The sequence below is a fragment of the Alligator mississippiensis genome, chromosome 2 (genome assembly GCF_030867095.1).
Source record: "Alligator mississippiensis isolate rAllMis1 chromosome 2, rAllMis1, whole genome shotgun sequence".
Taxonomy (NCBI): domain Eukaryota; kingdom Metazoa; phylum Chordata; order Crocodylia; family Alligatoridae; genus Alligator; species Alligator mississippiensis.
The window spans coordinates 236,565,612-236,593,582 of record NC_081825.1 but is presented as its reverse complement, the minus strand read 5'-3'; the positions used below and the strand labels follow the sequence as shown (position 1 = coordinate 236,593,582).

General features: G+C 43.2%; 1 protein-coding gene across 2 annotated transcripts in view; it reads left to right on the top strand.

Moving 5' to 3' along the window:
- MIDEAS (mitotic deacetylase associated SANT domain protein) overlaps positions 1-27,971 on the top strand; it is a 74,878-nt gene that overhangs the window by 37,156 nt on the left and 9,751 nt on the right. For both annotated transcript variants that reach the window (XM_006272553.4, XM_019496594.2), the window contains exons 2-12: positions 7,113-8,800; positions 15,561-15,878; positions 16,775-17,120; positions 17,605-17,671; positions 19,365-19,507; positions 21,756-21,859; positions 23,290-23,365; positions 24,285-24,373; positions 25,391-25,540; positions 25,884-26,081; positions 27,250-27,458. In XM_006272553.4, the coding sequence (XP_006272615.2) occupies positions 7,346-8,800; positions 15,561-15,878; positions 16,775-17,120; positions 17,605-17,671; positions 19,365-19,507; positions 21,756-21,859; positions 23,290-23,365; positions 24,285-24,373; positions 25,391-25,540; positions 25,884-26,081; positions 27,250-27,458 (3,155 nt within the window). In that variant the 5' untranslated portion in view covers positions 7,113-7,345. The remainder of the gene's footprint in view (positions 1-7,112; positions 8,801-15,560; positions 15,879-16,774; positions 17,121-17,604; positions 17,672-19,364; positions 19,508-21,755; positions 21,860-23,289; positions 23,366-24,284; positions 24,374-25,390; positions 25,541-25,883; positions 26,082-27,249; positions 27,459-27,971) is intronic.

Here is a 27,971-nt window from a genome sequence, read left to right as displayed (position 1 = left end):
TCCTGCACTTAGGATGGAACAATCCCATGCACCAGTACAGGCTGGGGGCTGACTGGCTGGGCAGCAGCTCTGCAGAAAAAGACCTGGGGGTTACAGTGGACAATGGCTGAATATGAGCCAGCAGTGTGCCCTTGTGGCTAAGAAGGCTGACAGCATACTGGGCTGCATTGCTAGGTGTGTTGCCACTAGGTTAAGAGAAGTGATTATTCCCCTCTATTCAGCACTGACGAGGCCGCATTTAGAGTACTGTGTTCAATTTTGGGCCCCCCACTACAAAAAGCATGTGGACAAATTGTAAAGAGTCCAGTGGAGGGCAACAAAAATGGTGACGGGTCTGAGGGACATGACTTATGAGGAAAGACTGAGGGAACTGGTTTTATGTAGTCTAGAGAAGTGGAGACTGAGAGGGGATTTAATAGCAGCCTTCAACTACCTTGAAGGGAGGTTCAAAAGATGATGGAGCTAGACTATTCTCAGTGGTGGCAGATGACAGAACAAGGAGCAATGGTCTCAAGTTGCAGCAAGGGAAGTTTAGTTTCAATTTTAGGAAGAATTTTCTCACTGGGAGGGTAGTAAACCACTGGAACAGGTTACCCCCAGAGATGGTGGAAGCTCCATCCTTGGAGGTTTTCAAGGCCTGGCTAGAGAGCCTTGTCTGGAATGATCTACAGTAAAAGCTTTGTTAACCGGGATTCTACTGTCGGGAATACTCTATTAACTGGAATTTCTGGCTGGCCGACCGCGAGGGAGACAGGGTGGTGAGTGGGAAAGCTAGCATGTGGAGGCGGCTGCTGCTGCTGCCACTGCCACCCTTTCCCTTCCTCCCCCCCTGCCCACGCCTGCCGCTCCACGTGTAGCTGCTGCTGCCACCCCTCCTGCCCTGTCCTGCTTGAAAACCTGTCCAAGGTTGAAAACCACTGGCTCAGATAACTGGAATTTTTAGATACCTGGCACCCCCTTACCCCACTCATGCCTCTTAACACAGCTCTTACTGTATTTGGGGATAGTCCTGCTTTGAGCAGGGGGCTAAACTAGATTTCCTGAGGTCCCTTCTAACCGTAACTTTCCATGATTCTATAGGATATTCTTGAGGCTTATAGATTGAGGAAGGATACGATAAAAGTTCCCTCTAGTAATTGGAATGTGGAATTTCTAAGCCGTGTTGAGAGGCTGAATAGGGTAGAATAAGGAGTACAGCCCATAGCAGGTGAATGGATAGGCAAAGGTAGCATGTAGCACTCCTGGTAAATTTGTTTTGTGCCTTTTCTACATGAAAAAATATACTTTTCTTTTAAACTAACTTGTCTACATGAAGTTGTTCATTTAACTAAGGTTTCAGTCCTTTGTTGTTCGAGGGTAGGTGGATTTTAGTGCCATGTGTTGTTTTGTATGTGCTTTTTAAAAAAAATAAGGCTCTGAATGTTCTGTGGATAGTAGCATTCGGTGATGCAGAGAGCAGATGTTTACTGCAGATCCCTCAGCCAGAATTCTCCCCAATGCTCCCTTCAGTGCTGTACTGTAGACTAGTTTGTGGCTGCAAGAGTACTGCATGTCTGTAGCTTGAAATGTTTCTGTGGAGGGATTCTGTAGCAAGAAAGTCTTTCAGAGTTTAAAATACTGATAAGAGTATTGTGGGAAGTACAAGAGTAAGGCAGGCTATGGAAAGGAAGTCTTCTGAAGAAAAGTTTGAGAGGCTTTTCACTTAGAGAAGCCAGTAGTATGCAAAATGGTTAACCAGGTATGTAGTGAGAGCTGTAGACTTTAAGTTAATTTAAGTCCTATCTGTCCTCCACCCATTGTAAAAACAACAATGTAAGGTGTCATACACTTGAGGTTAGACACCATTTCTGTAAGGGAGCATGGCCTGGGGTCTGGCTACGATGCAGTCTGCAGCAAGAGGCATTCTTTGCCCTTGGGCAGAGGAGCACTAAGCCTAGCAACATACTGCAGATGCCTTCTGTAAGCCATTTTACTGTGCAGTTGGAGGATGACTGTTGTACTGAAATTTAACAAACTGGTAACTGACCAGGATGATTATAATATGAGGTCATTCCCAGTCTTTAGGGAGGGGAACCTGCATAGTCATTAAGCCAGCAGAGCTGAGCAGTGTAAGTTACCAGTTGGTAGCTTCCATCAATTGTAAGGATGCTGTAGCCTGCACATAGATAACTTCTGTTCAAACTATGTAGTATTCTTATTTTAAAGATAAAGCAACAGAAGTTTTAAAGATAAAGCACACAGAGTTTTTTGTGCGTGTGCATGAAGAAGAGCTGAAGGGCTGATTATGCAACATGTTTAGCTTCAGAAATAAGAGAAGCCTTAAATCTAGGTCCTTTTTAACTTTTCTGGAGGTCTCTTTTGTTATATGAGATCTTACAACTTAACTGAAGTAGTATCAGATTTTAATTTTGGCAAATATTCTTTTTCCAAAATGTCTTAAATTAAATAGACTAAGAAACTGCTTCCCTACTCAGTGGCTCAGTTTTTGCAATATTTTGATTTTTGTGATGTCATAACTACACTCATTTTTCAATTGCCATCATTCTTGAGTAGAAAAGAAAAGTGTATAAGAGAACTCAGCAGAAAAAAGCCTTTAAGCCCCTCTGTACCCACTAGAAAGACTCAAGGCTCTTTTCCCTTTTGTTGGGTCCCTTTTGATCTTCTTTTGTAACTGTTGCTTTCATGTTTCTGTTGCTTCTCTTCTGTAGCTAACTACATCTCCAAGCTGCATGCCACTGCATGCACCGCATTGAATGCATAAGAGTCCTTGTCTAATAATGGAGGGTTGGAGAGTTACTCAACATTATATCAGTGGAGGCCTTTGCAAGCCTGAGATCCCTATTTTAAAAGGCCTTAATTCTTGGGTTTACCCTGCACAGACCATCTACTTATACAAGCTGGTTAATAGAGCATGCCGGTTAATAAAGTTCCAGATAGCACAGCTTTTACTGTAGTAGTAAGAGGCTTCAGCTACACTTCATATTGGCGTCAGCTGTATATTGGGAAACTACAACTTTGTTTTGTCTGCTAGCTCTTAGACAGCCCTTATTGTCTCCACCTAGGCATCGGAGATCAGAAAGAACCTATCTTAAAGTTCAGACATGTAGATGGAAAGCTGGTTTGATGGTAGTGTCTTGTACTTCTCTGAATTCATTCACTTGTGTCAGCTTAGTAGAGTTAGATTCCAGTACAACAGGAATTCAAAAAGGATGAAGGAAGGAAAACTGTAATGCAATAGATTTTCTCCCCTCCCCAACACATAACTTACAACTGCTTGGAAGGTAAAATAGTATAGCACTATTATTATCATTACTTCATACCTTGTGGTAAGGCTGTTAACTGCTATTTAAATTCGTAGCACCGCTGCAAAAAGCAAAGGGGAAAATAATATTCATGCACAGAGACTTATTGCAACCTAGTAACTCTGAATTGTTCCTGTTTGCAGTCAGAGTTCCAGTTGAAAGCGTGTCTCATTTTGTGGAGTATGGCTCTTCTCTCCTGGTGCCCCTTAAAGTAGGGTTGCATTGAGCATGCTTTGTTAGTTTGTATGCTGATAGCATTTTGAAAAGAGTGTTTTCCATGTCAAGTGTCTCTCATTTCTCCTGCAGTTATTTTTGTGCTGTCCAAGGAGGACTGGAAAATGAGCTGAGAGAGTTTGTACTTTAGTGGAGGAAGGAACGCCCTGGTGCTCTGATGCTAGGTGGCAGGGTTCCACTGCTTGTAGCCAGGACCAGGGCGGGGGGAGCAAGGGGGGTGGAACAGCAATACGACAGGCTGAGGAAGTGAGTCAGTCCTTGCTGAAACAGCAGGCCCATGATTCCACTCGCAGAGAATTGGCCTCAGAGGTGGAAGTTGCATAAGTTGTATGAACCTTTTGCCTCTTTCCTCCCTTCCACCTCTCATAAAACTTGCCCTGCAGACATGTGAAGTTTGAAGAGATTCAGGTTACAGGATTCTCATTTGGACCTATCCCTCTGCCTAACCCCTCTTTTTAATAGAGACAATTTTTACTGCATATTTTGATGGAGTCAGTAATAGTAATAACAATGTCTTGATTTATTTTTGTGTGGATTTTAAAAATCTCGTAACAGTTTTCAAAAGAGAGTCCTGTTGGTTTTGATCACTTCCCTAAGTCATCAGGAGTTTGTAACCCCCAGCCTGTGGGCCATCTCTTCATAATAGGTATGATTTGAATTTAGAAATGTCTCTCCTTTCATTAAACCTGTAAAAGTGTATTCTCACATCTGATTTCTGTCCATACCTTTTACGTTTCCATTACTACAGTCTGATCTCTTAGTCTGTGTCAATGCTTGCCTCTCTATTTCTACAGCCAGGTCACTTTCATTGGTGGGAGCGCTGAACTGTAGAGAGACTTTTTTCTCATTATGCAGAAACTCATACTGGAGTGCAGCACTGCAATAAACAATCATTTCCTCTGAATGATTAAAGGGAGGTTTTGGCTTACCAGATAGTAGAATGAGTTTGTGGCCTGTCATTAAGATTTTGTACAAGAAGGAAATAAGTATTGTCAAGAGTGGCTGTGAATGAATGTTTTTACCTCAAGAGACTCTGCACATTGTCTTCAAGGCTGTGGGAAAATATAAACATGTATCGATCTCTAGCACAGGCCAGTAACAAGTGGAAGGGTGGACTTGAGTTTGGGTTTTGTGTTGTAGAGTATGCTGCTCAAGTCATCGTTTGGTCATATGTTTGTTTTTAGAGTTTTTGTGTGATATAGGTCTGTGTAAGCAGTTTTAAATTTATATGCCATTAAACATTGTATATTCTTCCAGATGCAGGATTCTCTTGTTGCTTCCATTCCATTTCAAAAGATGGAGGAAAAAGAAAACAGAAGAACTTCTTTAATTATTTTAGCTAAAATCTTAAATTAAAAAATATTCAGGCTTGAACCAGTGATGAGTTTAAGATCCAAAATCTCCATGAGAACTATAAATAGTTGCTATATCTTGCTGGAAGGGGCAGCTTCTCAGCTTTTGAGGGGCTTAGTCCTGATTGATTGATTGATTTATAATCCTAAAAGCATGGCATTATTATTTTTAGAAGACTTGTTCTGGGTAATCCTAGAGATTACAAAAGTTACAATTTTCTATCATGATGAAGTCTAGAGAGTTAGGCTCGGGTTACTAGAACAGTTTGGCTTTACAAGTAGAAAGATGCAAATAATAGGCCTAGTGGATTTTTAAGCACTTATCTGAAATACTTCTGTAAAATGTGAGACATGATGATGTGGCATAATGTATGCTTGGGTTGCCTCATTTGGAAGCTGTTTGGTTTGTTTTAATTTTATTAAGTTTTAAAATAATAAACAGCCAAATCTCTAATATCAAGTGCAAATTTTAAGAGTGTGTACCATAGCAGATGGCCTACAAAATTGTTGTATTAATCCCATGCTTTGGGATTTCTGTTTGTTGCCTGCAGGGGCCAGGAAGAAACTTTTCTCCCTCCTGGGATGTGTTACTTGGCTCTTTACTTCCCTTTTTTCTAAACTTTCTCTGTAATATTGGATAGTATCCATAGTTAGAGATGAGTGACAAGATGCAGTGTGCTAGTGTTATTAAATGGTACTAAAAAACCTCTTGTATGTTTGACTGGTGGGTCTTGCTTATGTGCTCAGGAGTAAGTCAAGTGCCAAATTTGCAGTCCAGAAGGAATTTTCCCCTCAAAGTCAAATTGACAAGGACTGACTTTTTCCTTCTTCCTGTGCAGTGTGGGACATGGTTCACTTCCTAGGATCTTTTTAGGCAGATTTTTCTGAACTGATTCCCTGGGATTCTGAGAGCGGAAGGCATAAATTGTGCCCATTACTCCTGCTCACTTCCTGTGGCATCTTGCAGGGTTTTTTCCTCTTACAATATGTAGTTAGTTATGAAGCATTTTGTGATTGTAGTGGTGTATGGCAGGGGCTGAATTGGATCTTCTTGTGGACCCTTCTGGACAAATGTCTGTTTGTGATTGCTTATGATGGTAGGGGGCTAGACTCAAAGCATGTGAGAGGCCAGTCTTCTTATTTTGGCTTTTCCTCCTTTTCCTGTGTTGATTTGCTGGTATAGAATTAGCAGCGCTTGAAGATGCTTAAAGCTGTTCCCATGCTCTTTGCAAACCATTAGTAAGTGTGAAATACCTGAGTGGGAGTGTTTAGTTTTCAACTGCTGCAAAAAGCACAGGTTATAGAGCACGTTGGGCAGGCCCTTCTGTAGTCTCAGGGCACTTGGTAAGCATTCAGAGCAGGGTTGTCCAACTTCCAGATAGGGGACCACACGAGGTGACCAGCCCTACTTCCCTCTTTCCACCCCCTCCCTAGTTGTGATGCCACCCACCTACAGTGTGGGCAGCATGGCTTCCTCCTTTTTCACACATGCAGCTTGGGCACTTCAGCCCCTTCCCGGTTGCCCTGGTTGGGGCACTTGAGGTTGGGGGGTAGGTGGTGGCAGTTGGATGGGAGCCCATGGGCTGTATGGTAATTCCTCAGGGGCAATATGCAGCTAGCAGGCTACCGGTTGGATACCCTGGTTTGGAGGATTTCTTGCCTGGAAGGTCACTACACATCTCTATCCTGGCCAGTGTTAAATGGAGCATCTTCCACATTTTGGCTGAAGCTTAGTGCTTTATCTTCTTTAGTTTAACCTCCTAAGGAGATCTGGACCCCTGAGCCAGTTTGCATCTCTTTGCTTCAGCAAACTTTTTTCACTGTGCTTATATTAAAAGCAAATCACCCAGCCAACAATCCAGAATTATTGGTGTGGTGGGGGATGATCAGGGGGCAAAGGAAGAGAAAAGTCTTCAGGACTATCTGAACAATCATTGCTAAAATCTATAAAGCTATGTGTGGCAGCTGTTCTAGTCCTACAAATGTCTGATATTTATGTATTTCAGACAAATCAATGTGATACTCTAGATGGTCAGGTTTCCTTTCCTCCTCTGACACACTTGTGTACACATACTTTGCTCTTCACAGAAGAAGAAAAATCCCCACTCAACCAGCTGTTCTCCTGGTCATGATTTCCTTGGGAGGATATACTTTACTGTTTGCTGATTCTGGGCATTGTGTTGTTCTCCATCCTGATGATGACTCACTGAAGTTTGTTTCTCAGTTTCTTTTAGGTACTGCGACTAAGTGGACTTCATTGTCATCTGAACTGGAAAGGATAGGCATAGTACGAGGAGAGGGGGGAAGCACGCAAGGAATGCACAGGGGGAGGTTCTTCCATCTGGACTTGTAATAAATTGTTATCGTTGGAACTGAGAAAGTGAGCCTTTTTGGTTCTCCCCCGACTTGGAGATGGGTGTGTTGTAATTCTGTTTTTAACGGGGAGAAAACTGAACCATGAATCTTCAAGCTCAACAGAAGTCTTCAAACAAGAGGGCTGGGAAACGGATTGCTTATTTTAATGAGCAGGATATAGCTGTGCCATCAAAAGAACTTCAGCACCAGCTTAAGGAAGGACAGTACTATGGACATGGAGGGAATATACCTACCTCCCAAGCTATGGAATTTACTAATGCAGGGGTATTACCTGGTGCACCCAACAATGTTGCCTTGATGAACTCAGTATATCCTCCAGATAGGGCGGAGTCGATGATGATGTCCCAGCCAGTGACTGCTGTCAAATGGCAAAACTCCTTGATGGGGAGCCGGTTGCCAGATAGGTGTGATTCCAATTGGCAGCCGTCACCTGCAATGTGGAACCACAACATGGCCTATGGGGGCCACCAGAAAGGCACCCATCCCAGTGCTGGTGCCCCAGGGTTCTATGGCCATCCTGGCCCCCTGAAAAGAAGCCAGGAAAAGGGGGTGGTGGTTTCCCAGTTTGAACTTTATGAGGATGCTGTCCAGCAGATGATGTCCCAGAAAATTCAGTTAGAACAGCAAGCATTGGTCAGGCAGCAAGCACAAATGAATTCGTTCCATCAGATGCAGAAGCAGCAGCAGCAGCAGAGTCAGAGTCTACCTTTACAGCCTTTTCAGCTTGCATTTGGTCACCAAGGCCAGAAGCAAGGTCTTCCTGAGTTGTTACATGTCTTTCAAGAAGCCCCAACTTGTGGCCCAACCTTTACCACCCAGCAGAAACAGCTTCCTCAGTTGCAGTTGTTTGAAAACTTCTATCCACAACAGCAGCAACAACAGGCTGCCACACAAGCCTTCAGCCTCCAGCAAGCTACTTCCATAGCACAGCCTCACGTGGCAGCAGCAGCACCCCAGCATCATATGATGGCCCACCAGTTTCAGCAGACTGAGAGAAACCAAGAGCTATTCAAGGCTCTAACAGAGCAGAACCAACAGACTGTGCTACCTCAGACCCAGTTGTCCTTTCCAAGGAGGTCACGGAGACTCTCCAAAGAAGGGATTTTGCCAACATCCTCTGCAGGAGAAGTATTGGCTTCTAAGCCAGTGGCAGAACAATCTAGCAATCTGTTCCTGCACCACTGGCAATCGCAGCAGCAGCAAGAGGTGCAGGTGCAGCATCACCCTGAGATACTGGGCCACAACAAGGGGAGCTATCTGCAGCCCACAAGAATGGATCTTGGACAGAAGGAGACCCTGCTTAACAGCGAGATGACCCAGCCTGAAACAGAGAAACCAGCTGCATCACAGAATGGCAGGGATGAAGAGAAGCAGGTGGCAACAAGTGAAGAAAGCACACGGAGAGTGAGTGACTTTTCAAGTGTGAGAGGTGGTGTCATTCAGAGCACCCGGAGAAGACGGCGTGTCTCTCAAGAGGCCAACTTGCTAACCTTGGCTCAAAAGGCTGTTGAGCTGGCTTCTCTCCAGGATGTCAAGGTAAGAGGTATATCTTGACCTATATAGCACTTCTAAGATGGCATCCTTAAAGCAGAACTAGAAAAAAAAAATGTTTGTTGTGTGGAGCAAGAGGTCAGCCTGATGTAAGAGAGACACTATGTTTTTGACCCTGGAATGGTTACATAAGCTTCATTACCAAATCTCTTTGCACATATGACAACCTGAGTAGTGTTTTTCGCTTCACTGGTATAGACCAGGGTGACCAAGATGCAGACTGGATTTGGCTCATGGAGCCATATGATCCAACCCACACGATTTCCCTGCCCCTTTCCTTCCCCCCGTCCAGTAATTTATCAGTGGGGGAGTGGTGGCAGCATTAATTACCATGGTTTCTGGAGCCACAGTAATTAACACTGCTGCTGTTTGTCCTGCTGCTACTTGTCGTGCTGTCAAGTTTCTGGACCCATAGGGAGCTTTATTGGCCAAATGACATGATACCACCTGCTAGATTGAGCCTGCAGACTGATCCCGTGTGTCAGGTCAGGCCCACAGGGCCGGATGAACTGAGCATTACTAGTAGACTTATGTGCCTAACTTGGGATCTCAAGCTGATCAAAAATGTAGTAACAGAGTAAGAATCCACTCGTTTATTCGATTTATTTTGGGATATGTCACTTGTCCTGCCTTGTTTGTTTAAGGTTTCTCATCTGCATCTCTTCTGACTCCCTCGTTCAAAGCACAGAGGATGAAATATTTAACAAATCACTATTTCAATGTTGAAATAAAAAAAATTCCAATTTACCATGAATGTCAAACCCCTAAACAAACTGGGCTACCCCATGGGCAGCAACGTAATTGTCTAGGAGCTCCTTGTAGATCCTGCTGTGGGAGTATGATCTCATTGGGATAGATGCTGTGTACCTTGCTGAGGATGAGGTATGCCATTTCTCATGTCATTCTTCTTGGCAACCTGTACCTGTAGCATGAGTGGCAAACACTTCATATAGCATGAAGACCGAGCAGGTGACCCCCCCCCCCCCCCCCCCCCCCCCCCCCCCCCGGTCATGGTATAAATAGGTTCATAGTCATGTTCTTTTATAATTTAGCTTTGACTGACCCTGCTGTGAGCCCCTCTTCAAAAAAACATAGGATTTCATCTTCTTGGAGCCATCATTGCTAGTTGGGAGGAAAAAAAAAACTAGGTGTCGCAATATGAGCTTTTTTGGCTTACATTTTTTTTTTTTTTTTAACCTCCTCATGATTCTGCATGTTATGTGAGCTTTTTTTCTAATCTCCAGCTTCCTCAGTGGTTGCTCTTCCCCTTTTCTCCTTTGAGGCATGTGCAGTTGATTCAGTTTTTCTGATCAGTGCTAAATGATTATGTCCAGCTACTGAGGTTGCTTGCTCTGTTCCAACAACCTTTACCGGTTAGTGAAGTTATTATAGTGCCATAATTACTTCTCCCTTATTGTGTAACTTTTTATTAAGCAAGTTACCTACTAGTAACTCAGTGGAACAGTAGGGAGAAGCTAATTCCATGGAGGCTTGCCTTGCATACAATTAGCTGCACCCATTGTGTTAGTAATCATGAGAGAGGCAGCTGTGTGCAAGCTTGTGCAAGCTTATCCATCTCGGATTCATTTAATCGACAGCAGTTCTTCTCAACCTTTTTAGACTTAAGGCACCTCTTGGAAAATGGTAGCTCTTTTTTTTATTTTAGTCAAAAAATGAGTGAAAACTAATAGAGCAGCTGTATGCTTAAGAAAAGGTCTGAGGAGGATCAAATTGAACTTAGTTTGAAGTCAGGCAGAAAGCAGGGTAGAGGTGCATCTTGCAGACTAACTGAATTGGAAATACATAGGCTAGTGTGAGCAAGAACTTTCATCATGCTGTGCTGTAATGTCTGATGGAATGAGCTCTTGCTCATGCTAGTTTATGCATCTCTGATTCATTTAATCAATAGCAGTTGTTCTCAACCATTTTAGATTCAAGGTACCCCTCTCAAAATGCTAGCTCTTATTTTTATTTTATTTTTGTAATCAAAAAATGAGTGAAAACAAATAGCACAATTCTTCTGTTGCAAAGAACTCAGACCACAACAGGTCAGAATGTTTGTTTTCTAGCACCATGGTTCCTATGTGAAATTTAGGGGTTTATTTTTGAATCATGATTGCAAACTTAACAGTGCTCACATTGTGTGACAGGCCACGGCACCCTTGACAAGGTTCTCAAGGCACCCCAGGGTACCACGGCACTCTGGCTGAGAATCACTGGTCTACAAAAGGTACATCTCTACTCTACCTTCAAATAGAACTTGAGACTTGAATCAGGAATCTCTTGCACTTAGGCATGTCTGTCTGCAGCCACTTGCGACATTGCTTATTGGAAAGAAAAGACCATTCAGAGTTTGATTATTTTTTTTTTTTCCCTTATGAAAAAGATTCTGTACACCCAAATCTCTGACAGCTGTGGAAGATTCTCAGCCTGAACAATTAAAGTTTTCACCTGGGTCCTTCATTTCTGAGAGGATTAAAAAAATGATGTGTAGATAATATACATGTGAGAGGGAAGGTGTGTGTGGGAGGAGAATGGTTCTCACTCCCTTTTCTTCGTGTGCCTTTTCATCCTACACTACAAGCTGCTGTTGCCTTTCCATTGATCAGAACTGTGCAGAAATAACTTACTGAATACAGATCGCTTAAAGGACACTAGGTTGTGTAAGAAGAGTTATGTTAAACCATTTTAATAAGATATATTCTTCTTCAGATATTTGTACCCAAACTTAGATAACTTTGACCAAAAGCACCCATCTTACCCATGTGGCTTACCTCATCTCATGCTTCCCATCAGGGGCATAATAGGTGGAATGTGCCTCCTTCACTTCAGTTCTGATCAGCCCTCTCAGTTCAGGGCAGAGCTGCTTCCCATCACCTTACAGACACCAGGGAAACAAACTCTTTTAACCTTAGTTTAACCCCTTAGGTAAGTAGAATTCATTTTTCTAGTCACTTACTGGCAACCTGTTAATTTCTTTGAAGAAGACTGGGTCAAATAGTAGTACTTGAACCCAGAATGTTGGTCTAAAGGCTCCTTTCATTTAACTTTTACTCCTTATGTATTGAGGCTGTGTCAAGGAATATGAACCTAAGTGCCTCTGCTGCTTAGGAGAATCCTGCATCCCAGGTAAAAGATTTGTGGATGAAGCATTTATTCCCCCCAAATCCTCATGAACAATGGGACGAAGACTCTCTTAAGCCAGTTGGTGGACCTGCCTTTGGATTGAGGAGAACCTGCTCTCTGGTGCAGACTCCCTGTCTTAGATCTTCAGCATTAAAGCTGGGCAGGAAAATCCCATCTAAGGTAAAGGGTAGGGGAGACTTGAGGGGTTCATCTTCCTTGGAAGGAGATATCCACCCCTGCCCTCTACCAGGATTTTTTTTTTTCTATCCACGAGTGCTTCCCAGTCTATCTCATGTGCATCGTGGTGCCAGCAACCTGCCACCAAAGTGTCAAGCTAAGGAACTGATGCTACAGTGATGCAGAAGAGTTTTACTTTTCTTCCAGAGCCTAGCTTCATCAGTATTTGTCTTGACTGCATTGGTAATGAAAGAGAAACTCATGACACCAATCCCCACTGGGGTATTGCTGCCAGCCACAACCCCTTCCAGAGGGATACCTAGAGGAAGACAACTCTGAAACATTATCAAAAATCAGGACTTCAAAAGTTCGCTTTTCTTACTACTAGAAAGTTCCTTCTTCTAATTCCCAGCTTAAATTTGTAACAGACACTGGATTTATTATACTGTAAGGCACACTTTGTGAATTTGCAATTCAGGGTCACTAATATCAAGCTCTGCTCTGAGGTAGTTTGTGATCTGTGTATCACCTGTTTCATGGACAAACTGCCATCTGACTTCAGGGAGGAGTATTTTTTGCTTCTGTCAGGTCAGATGATGGCCTGGATCAGTTTTCATGTGGTTCTAGAAATGGCCAGCATGGTCTCGTTTTTTACTGCAATAGTGGTTATGGTGCAATCATCCTGGCTGCAAGGATCAGGCATCCTTGGGGAAACACCAAGGAAGAAGGTCCTTGTGGAAGACCTGCCATTTGAGGAAACGGAGCCCTTTACCACTGAAAAGGGCCCTAGGATAACATTTCCTAAGTCTGTGGTTCTCAACCAGGGATTGCCAGATCCTTTTAAGGGTGTCACAAGATGCGAGGAGAAACCAGGCTTGTGCTTGTCCCTGCCTTGATGATACCCCCTTCCTCCCCATCCCTACTGCCCAGCCCTTGTGTAAGGAAATAAGCACTGTAATATATAAATTAGTTTTTGAAATTGGATGCCACTCAATTCCCAAAAGTTGTGAAGGTGTACCTCAAGTCCATAAAGGTTGAGAATCACTGCCCTAAGTATTCATATCCCAGTGCTTCAAAGGAAGCATGGCACACAATGTTTTTTTTCCCCCTTCAGGGACTAACCCTGCAGTTTCCCCTTCTACCTCACATCTTTTAAGACACCTCGGAAAAACAACGACAACAAAAGGGTTGCCACAGATGAAAGCAATATGCAAACCAACTTGTGATTCCAGAATTTGATTACTGTGTGCCCCCACCCTCCCTCCCCCTTTGGGAACTTCTTGATCCACTTTAGGCATGTATGGACCTGTGTCACTATTGACCTGGTGGGTCTTGGACAGTCTGGTTCTTAGTGCCTGTTTCCAACCTTCTTTTCTGTCTCTTCAGGGCCTCTTATCATGAAGTCCTGTTAAAACAAGGATCTCTTGTGTTTGATTTCTCAGTCATCATCATTGAGGAAAGCAGCAGACACTTTTTAATCCTGATTCCTCTAAGAAGGAATGGTTGCCGTTACCTCTTGTTCTTATCTACAAGCTGAAGTGAAAGGTGGTATTGCCAGCCATTTATACCGGCTCTTCCAGAATTAAGGGAATTGATTCTCATCTCTTCATCTCAGGGTTGTCTGATTTCCCATTTCCATCATACCCCCACTCATGACATAACTGAGTTTTGTGCTTGGATCATTAATAGTTACAAGATCTTTTTTTTTTTCTTTTTTTTTTTTGTGACTTGTCATTAATCCCTGAGCATAGTTGAGTGCATGCAGTAGTGCCAGCATACTTCAGGAGTATAAAAGGTAAACTGTGTTCCCTTACAGGCCCTGAATAAGACCGAGACTGTGTCAATTTTGGATACCTGGAGAAATGATCCCTTTTTTTTTTTCTAGCCATATGTGCAAGTAAGGGCAATCTTCAATGCCTTTTGAATCCTTCCTGCAGCACACATTGATAAAGATTGACAGATAATGTCATGACTTAGGCAGGACTGTCCAACTGGCTGCCTTTGAGGAGTTTGTACCTGGCCTGCAGATTCCTGCGTGGCTACTGCTGCTGCAAGGGTCTCTGGGTTCTGCTTCCTGAGTCAATGACCTCCTGTTCTCTGATGCATTTCCTTGATGCCTTCTTAACTGCTATCACTTCAGTGGAGGAGATCCAAGCCCAGGGCCTAGAATTTCTCTACTTTTTTCCCCCTTTGGTGAGGTGTCCTTGAGGACAAACTTCAGATTTTTACCAAAGGTGTTTGCAACAAATATGCTTTTGTAAAATGTCCTTGTTTCAATCTCTGCATGTAAAATGTGCCATGGCCGTCTCTTTACAAAGGCCAAAACTGTTCAAATCATCTCCTCGGCTCTTTGTTGCCATAGCAGACAGAATGAAAGGTACAGCAGTCTCTTTAAAACTGCTAGTGCATACTTCATCAGAATTCAAGCAACATCCACAGCATTGCTAAAAAAATATATATATCCACCCTGCACATCTATAAAGCAGCCATCTGGAGCTCTGTTCATACATTCATGACACATTATATGAACTCTGAAACCTGCAGATTGCATGCTGTATTTAGCAAAGAGGGTGCTTCATATGCTGTTCTCGTAAAACTCAGCAATCATACCTCCAAAAAGTTTGAACAGCACTTTTGGAGTTGCACAGAGTGGAATGGGTATATACATGGACAGTCACTTGAGGGAGGAGTTATGTACCTTCTAGCAACTGGGGTTTCTTCTGAGTTATGTTCTTATGCATATTCTACAATCCACTATCCATCTGAGATGTTCTTGGAATCCAGCATTTTGGAGAGTCCATGGTTGAGAGAGAATTGAAATTCAGTAGTCCTTGGTGTGAAGCATGAAGAATGAATGGCATGCACTGTGTGAGTACTGCTAACCAAAATGTCCTCAAGCTTGAGCACAGTGGAAGGTGCATATGTTATTGTAAGGAAAGTAAATACTCTCTCTTTCTGATGGATAAAGCACAGGACAAAAGCTTGTTTAGTGCTCTGGAAGATGAAACTCAGACAAAGAAAGCTAAGGGAAATGGGCAAATTGCAGTTCAGTGATTGGGACCAAAAATCAAGCCACTTGAAACAAATGACATGCAATAACCAGATTTTTATTATCTAAGTAATAAGAATAATTCTTTGTGTAGAATTTCTATAAAGGGGAGAATTTGGTCCAGAAAACAAAATGTAAAACTATGGACGAAAGAATGAAACTCAAAGTAGATTAATGTACTGTTCCTAACATGAGGTGAAATACAATGATAACTTTTCTGCCAAATCAAGTATCCTTTTTTCCCACAAGTGCTTAGAACTACAGTGACTTCCAGTTCCAAAGTTAGGTTGAGAACATTTTAGAAACTTAAGATGTGTACTGCAAGTGAGAGACGATTTGATTTGAAAGTCTTGGATCATTTAAGGTACATGTGGATTTTTTTTTCCCTTTCAGGAGTCGGATACCTCAGAAGAGAAGAAGAGTGCTGCAGCAGCAGCAGAACCACCAGCAGCAAAAAGCGTTGTGGAATTTGCCAGCTCTTCACCAGTCTCCAAAAGAGCACGGGAAGATAGCAACCTTGTGCCTCTTATCATTCCTGTGTCTGTGCCAGTGAGGAAAGTTGATTTGCAGGACTTTGGGAGGGAAAAAGGTGAAGAAGGGAAACTCCAGAGAGTCCAGGCAAATGATCGAGGTCCTTTTGAACGCAAGCCTTCTGTGATTGTCACCCGAAGAAGGTCCAATCGCAGTACCAACATGGAAAACTCACTCCAGGTATGGGCACACTAGAAAGACCCAAGGAGATTCTGATCTGCTACATGCCTGATTTTTTTTTGTCTTCATCCCTTTCTGCTGAAACAACTTGAACTGTGACAAGGCAGTCCCTTAGGCCTGAAAGGGTCACTTGGTTTTGAGCTGAAAGTAACCCAGAGAAAACTATCCTGTACATAAGGCACCTTTTTACATCATTGTTGCTCCCTTATGGCTTACTTTTAGATAATTATTGTCTTTTTTTGGATGTACAGTTATACTAAAATTACCAACTCTATTTTTCAGGGCATTATTTGGGTAAGCTCAATAGAGTTTAATTCTTAGGTATTTGGTTGTAACATTCAAGTGAGGGAGTTTGATACGTTGAACCAAGGGGCGTTTTTAGTATGCATATACAGATAACCTTGTGTTTTAAGACTGTGCGCCCATGTCTGTTCTGAGCAAGTCCAAGACAAAAGCCTTCCTTTCCCCCCCCCATTCCCCCCCCCCACACACTATGGCTATTAGGATGTTTCAGAACCCCTTGCTGAGATTCTCTTGATACTTTTTCTCCCCTCCAGGCCTACCCCTTTTATAACTCTTTCATGTAGCTGGGTGAGATGGAGGACTATCATGGAAAATTTTGGTGGTCTATTAAAGTGGAATATAATTCATAAGCTTCTGGGAAGACTCTCTCAACTAGATGTTTGATAGCCTGTTTGATAGGTTTCTTGGACTTTTCTTCTGTTCCACTATTCAGTGTGACTGATTTCTTCCTCCACGGTCCCAGCCAGCTCCTGTCCTGCAGTGTAGTCGCTAAGTCAGCATGTTGTCATCGCACTGAAATATTTTAAAATACATAAAACTAAATGCATTCTGGCTGACTTTGTATTGTAAAAATATTTGTTTCCTTTTTGTAGCCTGAAGATGCTGTTCCAAAGGATGAAGCAGAGAACTTTGCCCGGAAGCCGAAGCAGCGCCCCAGACCTGAGCCACTCTTCATACCGCCAAAAGCTGGCACCTTCATTGCCCCTCCAGTCTATTCCAACATCACTCCATATCAGAGTCACCTACGCTCACCTGTCCGCCTAGCAGATCATCCTTCTGACAGGAACTTTGAGCTACCTCCTTACACTCCACCACCAATACTTAGCCCAGTGAGAGAAGGGTCTGGGCTCTATTTTAATGCCATCCTCTCATCTAGTGGCCACACAGTTCCACCTCCAGCAACTCCAAAAAGTGCTCACAGAACTCTACTCAGATCTAGTAAGTTCTAACAGAAGAAAGGATGGATAATTGGGGGTAGGTGGTTAAGGGGCGACGAAAAGAAAGTCATAACTTAATTATAGATATCTGTAACCTCAAGTTTCTTGCTGGCATAATTCTGGGGAGCTGGGATACAGTGGAAATCAAGCTGCGGCTCCCTAGAGACACCAGTCGAGATGCACCTACCAGCTCCAGAGCCTCCCAGGGGCTTTTAAAAGGTAGATTTGGTTTTGGAAAAATTATTCCTGTCCATCATAAGATTGGACCATTTGGTGAATGGGAAGGACTTTTTACTGGAAGAGATAATTGCTGCATGAAAGTTTGCCCTCTTCCTTTCTCCCTGCTAGCCAGCCTAATACTCTAAGGGAGATGAGTACCTACATTGTTTGATGGATAGTCTGTGTTCTTATGTTCTTTTCATATGCTCATGAATCGGCAGGCATGTAAAATTGATAAGCTCTAAGTAATTCTGTTTGCCTTGCAGATAGTTCAGAAGTCACTCCTCCTGTCCTTTCAGTAATGGGGGAAGCTACGCCAGTCAGCATTGAACCGTAAGTGTCCAATATAGTTGTACAACAAGTCTACCTCCTTGGCTTGTGCCAGACATTCCTTTCTGTCCGCCTAAAATCTGTCTACTCTCTTGTTGGTTTATCCTTGAAAAGAATTCAAGTGTGGTGGTGTCTCAGCAGCCCCACACTGCCATGTACCATACAGACATGCTCTTTCCCCAAACCTTTTGTCAGCACTGCGTGGCAGTTGCTTCCAGCTGAGATTTGGAGTAGGAAATATTAACCTAATATCCTGCTCCTGTGTGAAAGCTGTATTCTGAAACGCCCTTGTAACTGCCAGAACACAAGGCATAAGTCGTAGGGCAATCTTGACCTCCTTTTGTTTCCTTCTTAACGGTCTGCAAAATGGAACCTGTAGTTTCTGTATTTCACTTGCAAAGATTGTTTTATAGAGTTGTTTAGGTAGGTAGTTTGTTAGCCAGTGATTATATAAAGACTGTTAATTAACCCCATTCGTGCTAAAGAAAAACAAGTTTCTGGTTTATGTGTCTAATAGAATTGCTTGCCCCCCATATTCTTCCCTGTACAAGTTCTAGATCCCCTTGGTTTGTGCATTTTAGGCCCACATATGATTCTACAGGATTGAAGATTTGCCTGCAATAAAATGAAGCATTGCCCATCAGCAATAAACATCTGAAATGCCTCATGTCTAGGAGAAGAACACATGCTTGAGCATCTCCTTGAGGTACAGATATATCCTGAACCACACTAAAAGCTAGAGAATTAGATTAGTTGATGCAGCTTACAAGACCACTATGCAGGTATTTGCAGACCCTAGCAAGCAGTCGCCATCCTCCAGGTGAGCCAAGATGTTGCCCTGTGCTCTTAGGGACACTTGGAAACTTAACTCCTGCTACTTTTGGTCTTAACCCAGGAAAGGGGACTATAAGAAGTGCTGCTCCAGAGATCAGAGGAGTCACAGCTCTCCCTCTCCAGTCAGAAGACATCTCCCCGCAACTCCAGTATCCCTGACTTTCAAAGCTGACCCACACATAAATACCTCAAAGGCAAAAATTAACACTGACAGTTGTAGCACAGCTTCTGATACTGCTCAAGCAGCAGACTCTCTTTTCTGGTACCCACATGTACCAGCTCTGAATGGCTTTGTAACAGTGTCTGGCATGAGGAAAACTAGTGTTGGACTCCACAGCACCAGCAGCCTTGGTGTTGATGGCTCATATGGCATAAACAGACTCATCCACACCATCATAAGCATCTTTGGTGCTGAGACACTGCCTCATCACTGGCCAATTTAGCCACAGAAATGGTGCTAGGAATCCTTAGCTGTTCTAGGGATCAGAGAGGTGTTAGACTGACCAAGTTGTTTTCACAGTCTCTTTGTATGAGCCAGGGACTAGTTGGAGAACTCTGCATTGGCTTGCTTCACTGATGGAAGAGGAATTCACCTTCTCAGCCTCTTCAAGGAAATGCAGTAGAACCTCAGCCAAAGGTGGTAGTGGGGCATTGAGTCTTTCATGTGTTGGTCACTAACGTTAAATCCCACTCCAATTGTAGCAGTTGAAAGTTGTTCTCGACTTACACCTGTCACGGGACCTGTAGAGTATGCTCGCTAAGTTTTGATTTCCAGAAGAGTCAGTGTCATTCATAGAGGTGCTTTCTGGCTATTGTTGAGTGTTGTGGTCTATTTATTTATGTATTTTATTTATTTATGCAGGCGAATCAATGTGGGAACTCGGTTTCAAGCAGAAATCCCACCCCTCCGAGACAGAGCTTTGGCAGCAGGTGATAAACATAAGGCAGACTTGGTGTGGTGCCCTTGGGGAGATCTTGAGATCAACAAGACTAATCAAGAAAATGGTAAGGACTTGGGAAAGTTGGTAATATAGACCAAAACAAGAAATGGCAGCAATGTTGGGGTAACTCTTTTTAAGTTCTGTTTAAAGGTGCTCCACAGTCCTGATCAAATGTCAGGTTTTACTAAGCCTTGTTGATAAAGCTTTCTGGAAAATAATGGAGAACTAGTATTTGTAGATTTCTTAAAGGTCAGACAGCACCATTAGATTGTTGACCAAGAAAAGTGAACTTTTAGCTCAATTTGCTGCATTTTTGGACAAAAACACCAGTAACTTTGAATGCCACGGTTAACCAACTCCAGAATTTTATAGAATGTTTCAGGCATTGGTAGGCAGAACCTTACTGGTTTTGATGAAAACTGGAAATACTGAAAGGGGGACACATTGAGAAGACTGTTGAGGGCAGCTAGCAACATCTTGCAGAACACTGTCACTCAGGTCAACCCCTTCCTTATTAGTTAGAAAGACTGCCATCCTGAATGAGATCTTTCCCAGACAGACAGAAAATAAATATGGATGGGAGAGATGGAGCCCTTAGCATGGGGAATTTTGGGGCCACAGGTTGGTCAGGCATACACAATACCTGGCATGGGGAGGAAGGGGGGGAATGGGAGAAATGGTGGGCATGGGGAAGGGAGAATAAGTGGTTATATAGAACCTGTTGCAGGGGGCAGAATGGGAGACCCTGACATGGCAGAATTGGAAATACATGGATTCCTGCCTTTCTGGAGAATGGGGGACATGTATAGAGACTGTTGCATGGGAGGAGGGAGATTTCAGGGAATTCCTGAAATAGAAGCAAGTGGGTGGGTGTAAGAGTACGCTGAACTCCCACAGGTCATGAGTGACGCACACCACTGGAAGCAATGGTGTGACCCTTTACCCTAATTTAGCATGATCATTTGTATAACATAAGCTACAGAATTTCATGCAGTTACTGTTGTGATAAGCCTGACCACTTGAGTTTCCCTAAAGTAAATTTGAGGTCATCAAGAGGTGAAGAATCTACTAATCCTTGTTGTAGTTTATACCAATTTTAAAAAGGCCTGTGGCTGTGGTGCTGTGGCAGGCTTGCTGGCTTCCCCATGCAAGGTTCTGGGTTCAAGATCTTGGTCTGCCTTAGCTGTATTCCCCCTCTTTTGCTGTTAAAAAATGTGCTGTATTTTTTTATTTGAATTTCCATGGCTTTAATTTGCAACCATTGCATCACATCACTGAGATGTAGCAGAGAGAAGCAAAAAAAAGTATATACAAAAGATGGTGACAGAGACGTTTTCCGTTAATATCTCTGACCTGTGTGGAAATTGCTTTATCTTGGGGAAGGGAAGATGAGGGAAAAAGAGTAAGCATGAGGTAATAAATGCTGATGTACTTTGGCCATGCTCTAAAGCAGCGGTGGCTGACCTTTTTGACTTGTAGGCTGGATGAGTGGTCCCAGGTCCATCTGTGGACCAGTTCCAATCTGTGGGTCTGGTATATGGGACTGTTAACTGCTACTACTGCCTCACTGTCAAATTTCTGAACCGTTGGGGAGACCTACGGGTGTACAAATTACATGGCTGTACAGACTGGGGATTGAGTGCACCCTTGCTTAAAGGAGCCCTAACCTTCCTTGTTTGGGACAGAATTTGCAGTTCATGTTCATCTGCGTGTGTTCCTTTGCACTGTGCTATCAAGCGAGCATGAAACTGGACCTGATTGCTGGGCTGAGAAAAGGAATTGGGCTTACTAAATTCTGGGTTTTCTCATTAGCTGCAGCAGTAGCTCTAGACCATCCTTTCCTGGAGGAAAGGAAAAGTTGTGTGCCAGTGGTCATTCTGATTGGAATTCTGTCACCTTTGGTGTTCCTCAGTGCAAATCTACAGGGAATGCTTCTTTGTAGGGCAAAAGGATAATTTCTTGTAGAGGTTCATTCAGTACTGGCTCTCTCATGTGCCCTTCTCAACCTTCTGTTCTGTCACAACATGGTCTGCAGGCACTAAACTCCCTTGGAGTGAGGAGTTTGAGTTCCAAGTTTGTCCGACCCTAGGATATTTCTAGTTCAAGTTTGAAAGGACTAATTAGGATACAATGGAACTGTTACCCAAGATGTAAGTGGGCACTAGCTGGCCAAAAACGATACTGAGATCCTCAACCAAGCGTATTGAAGAATTAAAAACAGCAACAGCTTCTCAAATTCTTACTTCTAATCTCCTGCTTCTTCCACTCTACCTCCCTTATTTCTTTTTTTCTTTGTCATTTACCTGGAATAGTGGAAAATCTGTTAGCTGCTGCCTGTTCAAGTATTTTTCCTGGGGCTGGTACAAATCAGGAGCTGGCACTGCACTTCTTGCATGAAACAAAGGGAAATGTTCTGGTGAGTCCTCTCCAACCTGTTTTATCAGTCTTTTTTTCATTATTGTGGAAGAAATCTGAATACTAGCCTGAAATGCTGTTAGCTATCTGCAAGAAGCTTGTCTGAGAGAAGATAGCTTGCAAAACACCACATCTTTTTGCCATGGCATCAGAAACCTGGTGTGTGGCATCTCTGGCTGCTGCTGTTCATGGCATGAGTCCTCACACAGATCTGACAGAGCAAGTCAAAATAATAGGCATCATCTTGATTATTTCAGTCTTGGGCCTTTCCTATGCAGAGGCTGCTAATAACATCAAATTGCATCATTTTCTGTGGGGACTTTTTAAACTTTTAACCCGTAAGGTTCATTTAGTTGACAACTGAAATTAGTTTATTGATCTCGCCTGAACTGGAAGATGGGTGTCATGGGAGGGAGCTTAGTGTACTGGTAATTGGGACCTTGGGCAAGTCCCTTAACTTCTCTGTGCACATCTGTGAGGTGGGCTTATTTCTCCACGTTGCTGCACTGTAATGTGGTAGATGCTATGAAAGGTACCAAGTGTATGGCTACTCCTCATTTAACGTTTTAGTTACGTTCTTGAAAAATGCGACTTTAAGCAAAATCGTGTTAAGCGAATCTGATTACACACAGTAGTTACCTACTAGCAGGTGGCAGCCAAGCAATATTATAACCCAACATTGCATGACTTTAAATAAGCATGTTCTCTAATAGATCAGTGACATAATAATGAAATATTAACCAGGATGATGTTAAGTGAAGAGTACCTGTAGTTTATAAAGGCCAATAAGTTGGCCACCTACTTCTAACTTTAGCACAAATTATAGTTGCTGATTAAATGCAGGTCAGGTAGTTTTATAGATTTTTATACTGATTTTCTGCCAGTGGTAATGATCATTAGCTTTTATTTTGGAATCTTGTTCACTTGACTGAATTTGAGTTTGGATCGCTGGTGTTCTGGACCTGCACAGAAATCCCTATTTAGAGCTCGGTTGTTGGATGGGAACAAACAGGAACTGGTGTTACCTAGAATCATCTCTAAGCAGGATGATTCTTGTACTGTATAGGCTTTCTGTATATAAGAGCAATAGTCTCCCAAAAGCCTTGAGTTAGAGTAAATAAATACTATTGTACCCAGTTTGCAGGAAGAAAGACTGAGGCCTGGAGGGGTGAGGTAACTTGCCCAGGAGCCAGAGTCAGTGTAGGGTCAAGAACTTAATGCTTGAAGTCTTGGCTCACTTTCCACCTTTCACCGTACCTTTTAAGCATGCTAGAGCATGCTGGGGAAAGAGACTAGCTCCCTTTCTGTTAATCTGCCATTAATGTAGATGATATTCCAATGGTTTTTCTGGTGTTCTTTGTTTACATACCTGTACACTTTTTATTTTTGATTTTTACATGAAACCAATTCTTCTGTTGTGCTGTCTCTTAGGCTGCTTTGGGCAAACTGTTGCTGAAGGGGCCAGGGCGACCACCAGTCCACCCCTTGGCTGACTACCACTACACAGGTATTCTGAGTGGGAGCTGCTGCCTTTTTGTCTCTTAAGTAGCTGATCTACAGGAATGGATTTCTCCCCATCCTATCTATATAGACTTATAACAGAAGTCAGAAAACACTTAACTTCCAAACCAGCTGATCAACTGCAGGGAACCTTCCCTTGCAATGCCATGACTTACATGTGGCATGTGAATTCATGCACTTGCAAATCCTAAATCCATTTATCAATAAGTCACGTGTCTGTGATCAGAGACTTCCTTTCAGGGAAAAATGATAACTAGTCACTGAGCCTAGGCTACAGAAAGATGCTGGGGGAAGCTTGTTAGATGATGGATGGAAAGTCTGATCTTGGAACTGCACATTCCCTGTCATGAATTTGTAGAGGGGAATTGAGGGAGTTCTGCTGGAATTCTAATCCCTCACTGCCTGTGCTGCCTATGATAGGAAGTTGGAGAGTAGTGAGAACAGCAGGCTGTTCACTAATTCCTCTTCGAAAGCAAAACTGCAGTGTCTGATGCTGCTGTCAGCCCTTATATTCACACAATGTTGCAAGGTAGTAACTTCCATGATTGAGCTAGCCCTACATACCTGCTTGATCTGAGGGCAGAAAGAAATGTAATAGCTTTTCCTGCAGTTCACCAGAATAGCACCTTGGTTCATATGCACACCCCTCTATATAAGACACTTCTAACAGGCATGCAGAGTACATTCAATTGTTGATCTGTGGAAAAAAGAAAATGTGAGAGGGAAGTGGGAAATTCTGAATGGTGTGTGGCATTACAGAGGTAGAAATAGTACTATATGGCATGTGCATTATATGTTCAGCTAATTGATACATTTTGGGCTGGCTTTATGTAAAGGAAACCTAAAGAGAGAGAATGAGAAATTACTTGAACTGAAAATTTCTGTTTAAATATTTGTACCTACAGGATCAGACAAGTGGAAAGTTGCAGAGAAGAAACTTTTCAACAAAGGCATTGCAATCTATAAGAAAGACTTTTTCCTGGTCCAGAAACTTGTAAGTTACTCTGCATTTACTTGGATTAGGAACTATACTTACTTACATCTTTAGAGTATTTCACTCAGTGGGGTCATAATCTTAATTCTTTAAAACAGTAGTGGAGAGTTCTGTCTTCAGTGGGTTCTAAAATTTCACATGACCAGACTTAGCAGTGGTCACCAAATTTAGGAGGACGTCTTAGAGAAATTTAGGGTACTAAACATTAAACTTGTTAAAAAATGACCCCCAAGACTTCCTGACTTTTTTTCCCCATTTGTTAGTCCAGTTTCCCTCATTTAATATATTCAAAGATTAATTTACACAGAATATACATATATTCTGTATAAGGTGATCTTTAAAATGATATTTATTTATTTGTATGCATGTATGTATATGTATATACAAATAAATACGTATTTGTAAATATATGTATATAGTGTGTGTTCTGTGTAAGGTGGCAATTAAGTGAACTGGTTACAAAATTTAATATTGAGTAGAGAATGTTCCTATTGAATAAAGGGGAAAGCAGAGGCTAAATAAGAGGCTTTAAGGTAGAAAATTAATACAAGATAATGGGTTTAAAAGAACGGTGATATCATATTTACTCAAGACAAGGTTTCCCCTCTCCCCCATTTAGGCGGCTGGTGGGGCAAGTTTTGGAGGAGCCAGGCAGTAAGGTGCAGGAGTCAGGCCACTTGGTTCCCCACCACCTGGTACCCCTCCATCTATCTCCCTGTAGCTGCTTACCCCACTGCAGTGGTGGGGAGGGTGAATTTAAGACAACCCTCCAAAAATTAGATTCTAGACATGGAAAACTTTAACAAACTTAATTATATTCCAGGCATGAAAAAAATATATATTTGGGAGGTCATCTTAAATTCAAAGTCATTTTGGATTCAGGTAAAAACAGTACAATAGAAAGAACTTGGAACAAATGCAATTTGCATTTATGCGTTCATGATTACTTGTTTATTCTTAAAAACAAAAATCTTACCTTTATGCTTGTGCAATGTTTTGTTTTGTTTTTAACATCAGATTAAAACCAAGACAGTGGCCCAATGTGTGGAGTTCTACTACACATACAAAAAACAAGTGAAAATTGGTCGGAATGGGACCTTAATCTTTGGGGACATTGATGTTGCTAATGAGAAGTCTGTGAAAGATGAAGCTGAAATTGATATTAAGGTAAGCACTTGACCCTTCCTGCTGTTGGCTTTGTTGTCAAAGGCTGCTTTCATGGACTGAAGCAGTTTGCTCTTCATAATTATATTTATTTTGTGTAAGTAACAAGAGGCTTAAAAATATGTGTTCTTAAGAATGGGAGAGATTCCCTAGGCCATTGTCTAATTAAAAATGCCTCGTTCTATGTCGGTCTCAACTTTTGGCAAAGGCAGTAAAAACAAATTTGAGTGATGCTGTGGGCCCAGTCTTATAATCTTGAATCCTATTTCACGTGATGACCTCTGCTTGCAGTGGGAAAGAAAGTCAAATAAGACAATATTAACTGTCCCTTTAACTTTTTGTGAAGAGCTCCCATAGGTTTTCACGTGTTCTTCCTCCCAGAAGAGTCATTTACAATGAGGACCATGGGCACATGGAAGAAGAGAATGAGGAGGAGGAAGAGGAGACTGAAGAGAAGGTGATTAAGGAGGCAGAAGAGCTGGATGACAGAAAAAAGAGTGCAGCATTTCCCAAAGATGCACAAACACTACAAGCCAATGAAATGGTATGTAGTACATCTGTCCCCAACTTGCCCCATGTACAGTTCAGAAAACATTGAGTAAAATGGCAATTTCAGATGCATTTTTTTTTTTCCGCTTGGGGGATGTGCTGAAAATGGAATAGCTATGGACCTACTAGCATCCCAGCGGTGTGTTACATAGTTTACTTGGAAGAGTTTTGACTGGGAAGGAGATTATAATAAGAGCAGTCAATTGCCCGTCAAGAATGATGGGGGGGCACCGAGGACAGAGGCCCGTGTCCATCCATCCCGGCCGGCCAGCCGCCCCCCCGCTTTGGGTCCAGCACTGCTCCCTCCAGGTTCGCCTGGCCCATGTCCACCTGCCTCTCCTTCCTGCTCCCCTCCCTCCCTCCCTTCCAGCTGTTGGCATGGCACAGTCACAGTACCCCCCACTCCTGCTCCCGTCCCTCACCCTCTCTGCCAGCTTTTGTCAGGATGTGGCGGGGCAACAGTGGCATGCTCCCTGCCATCATGGCAGGCGGGGACAGAGTCCTGCGTATGGCCCCACGCCCACTTCTCCCCCAACTGGATGAGGGGGCGAATGGGCCCGCTCCCCCCACCCTCGCCCCTGCCTATTTGGGGCCAGGCTGGATTTCTGCCCCCCTCCCTTTCAGGGTTGTTGTCAGGGGGGTGGCGGCAGCATGGTGCCACCACCGTGCCCCTCCCTCTTCCTCCCTGCAGGCTTTTATTAGGGCCCAGCAACTCCACATCCCCCTGCCATGTCTGGCCCTGCCTCCGTTTCTCATCTGGTCAAGGGAGGAGGGAACAGGCCTGCTCTATTGCCACTGCCTGCAGGGATGGCACATATTTCCTTCCCCCCCCCCCGCCCGCTCTGTCCCCTGTGTCCCCGCTGTCTCCTGTCCAAACGCTCTTGGAGTACTCAGATTGGTTGTTTCAATCAGCCAATCAGAATGCGAATAAAGCGTTACAGACAGACTAAGGCTTTTATAATATTAGAATCCTGCACAACTCCCTGTGATTTGTACTCTGATGGGAATGATGGTGGGTATGTTAGAAATCCCACAAATTCTTTCTTGTGGGCAAGATCTTGGACTAGGATAGGATAATTGAAGGTTAGAAGTGCAGCCACCATCCATTCTTCCAAGAAGTTTTCATTTTCATTTTGCTTTAACAACTTTCTCTTGCTGCGAAGGTCAGTGAGGTCATCAGTTTAAGCAGCCATGAGGCTAATGCACCAGGAGAAGCCAGTGGTAGAACTGGAAGAAAGCCTAAAGAAGCAACAGTTAAGTTTCGGAAGACTCTTCCCCCAGGACAGAGGAGGAGGCGGAAACAGAAGATAAAGCCAGACCTCACTGCTAAAATGCAAAATGAGGAAACGTTTCCATGTAAAAAATGTGGAAGGTAAGAGCAGTTGAATGGATTTGCCATAACAGGATTGTTCTACATCACCACTACAGCTCATTCTCAGCCTGATGTTTCCTTTGTACACTTGGTTAGGAACTGGTGGGAACAATGTTAGCATCTTAATGCCTTTGGCCCTGTGCTGCTGATGACTCACTTCATAGGCGACTTGCAGTGGGGGTGCTCTCCCCCCCCCCCGACAGGGCCATCCCTGCTGCCAGTGGCATCTGCTGGAACTCACTACCTCTCATTGCTGTTGCTGGCACCTGTGGGAGATCACCAGTGGCTTCTGTGGGTGTCCCCCAGACTCAGGAGCCACCAGTCGCCCATGACTCGCTCTTCCAGATTAGAGTTTCAAAACTATCGGTTCTTAATGACTTGTGGCCTTCAAGGGCATGCCATTTTTATTGTAGTAGGCATACAAATACCAGTGTCCTAGCCTTGGAGTGCTCAGCCTCTGGCCCGTGGGCCAAATGCAGCCATTGCATCTGACTCATGGAACTCCCCAAGCAT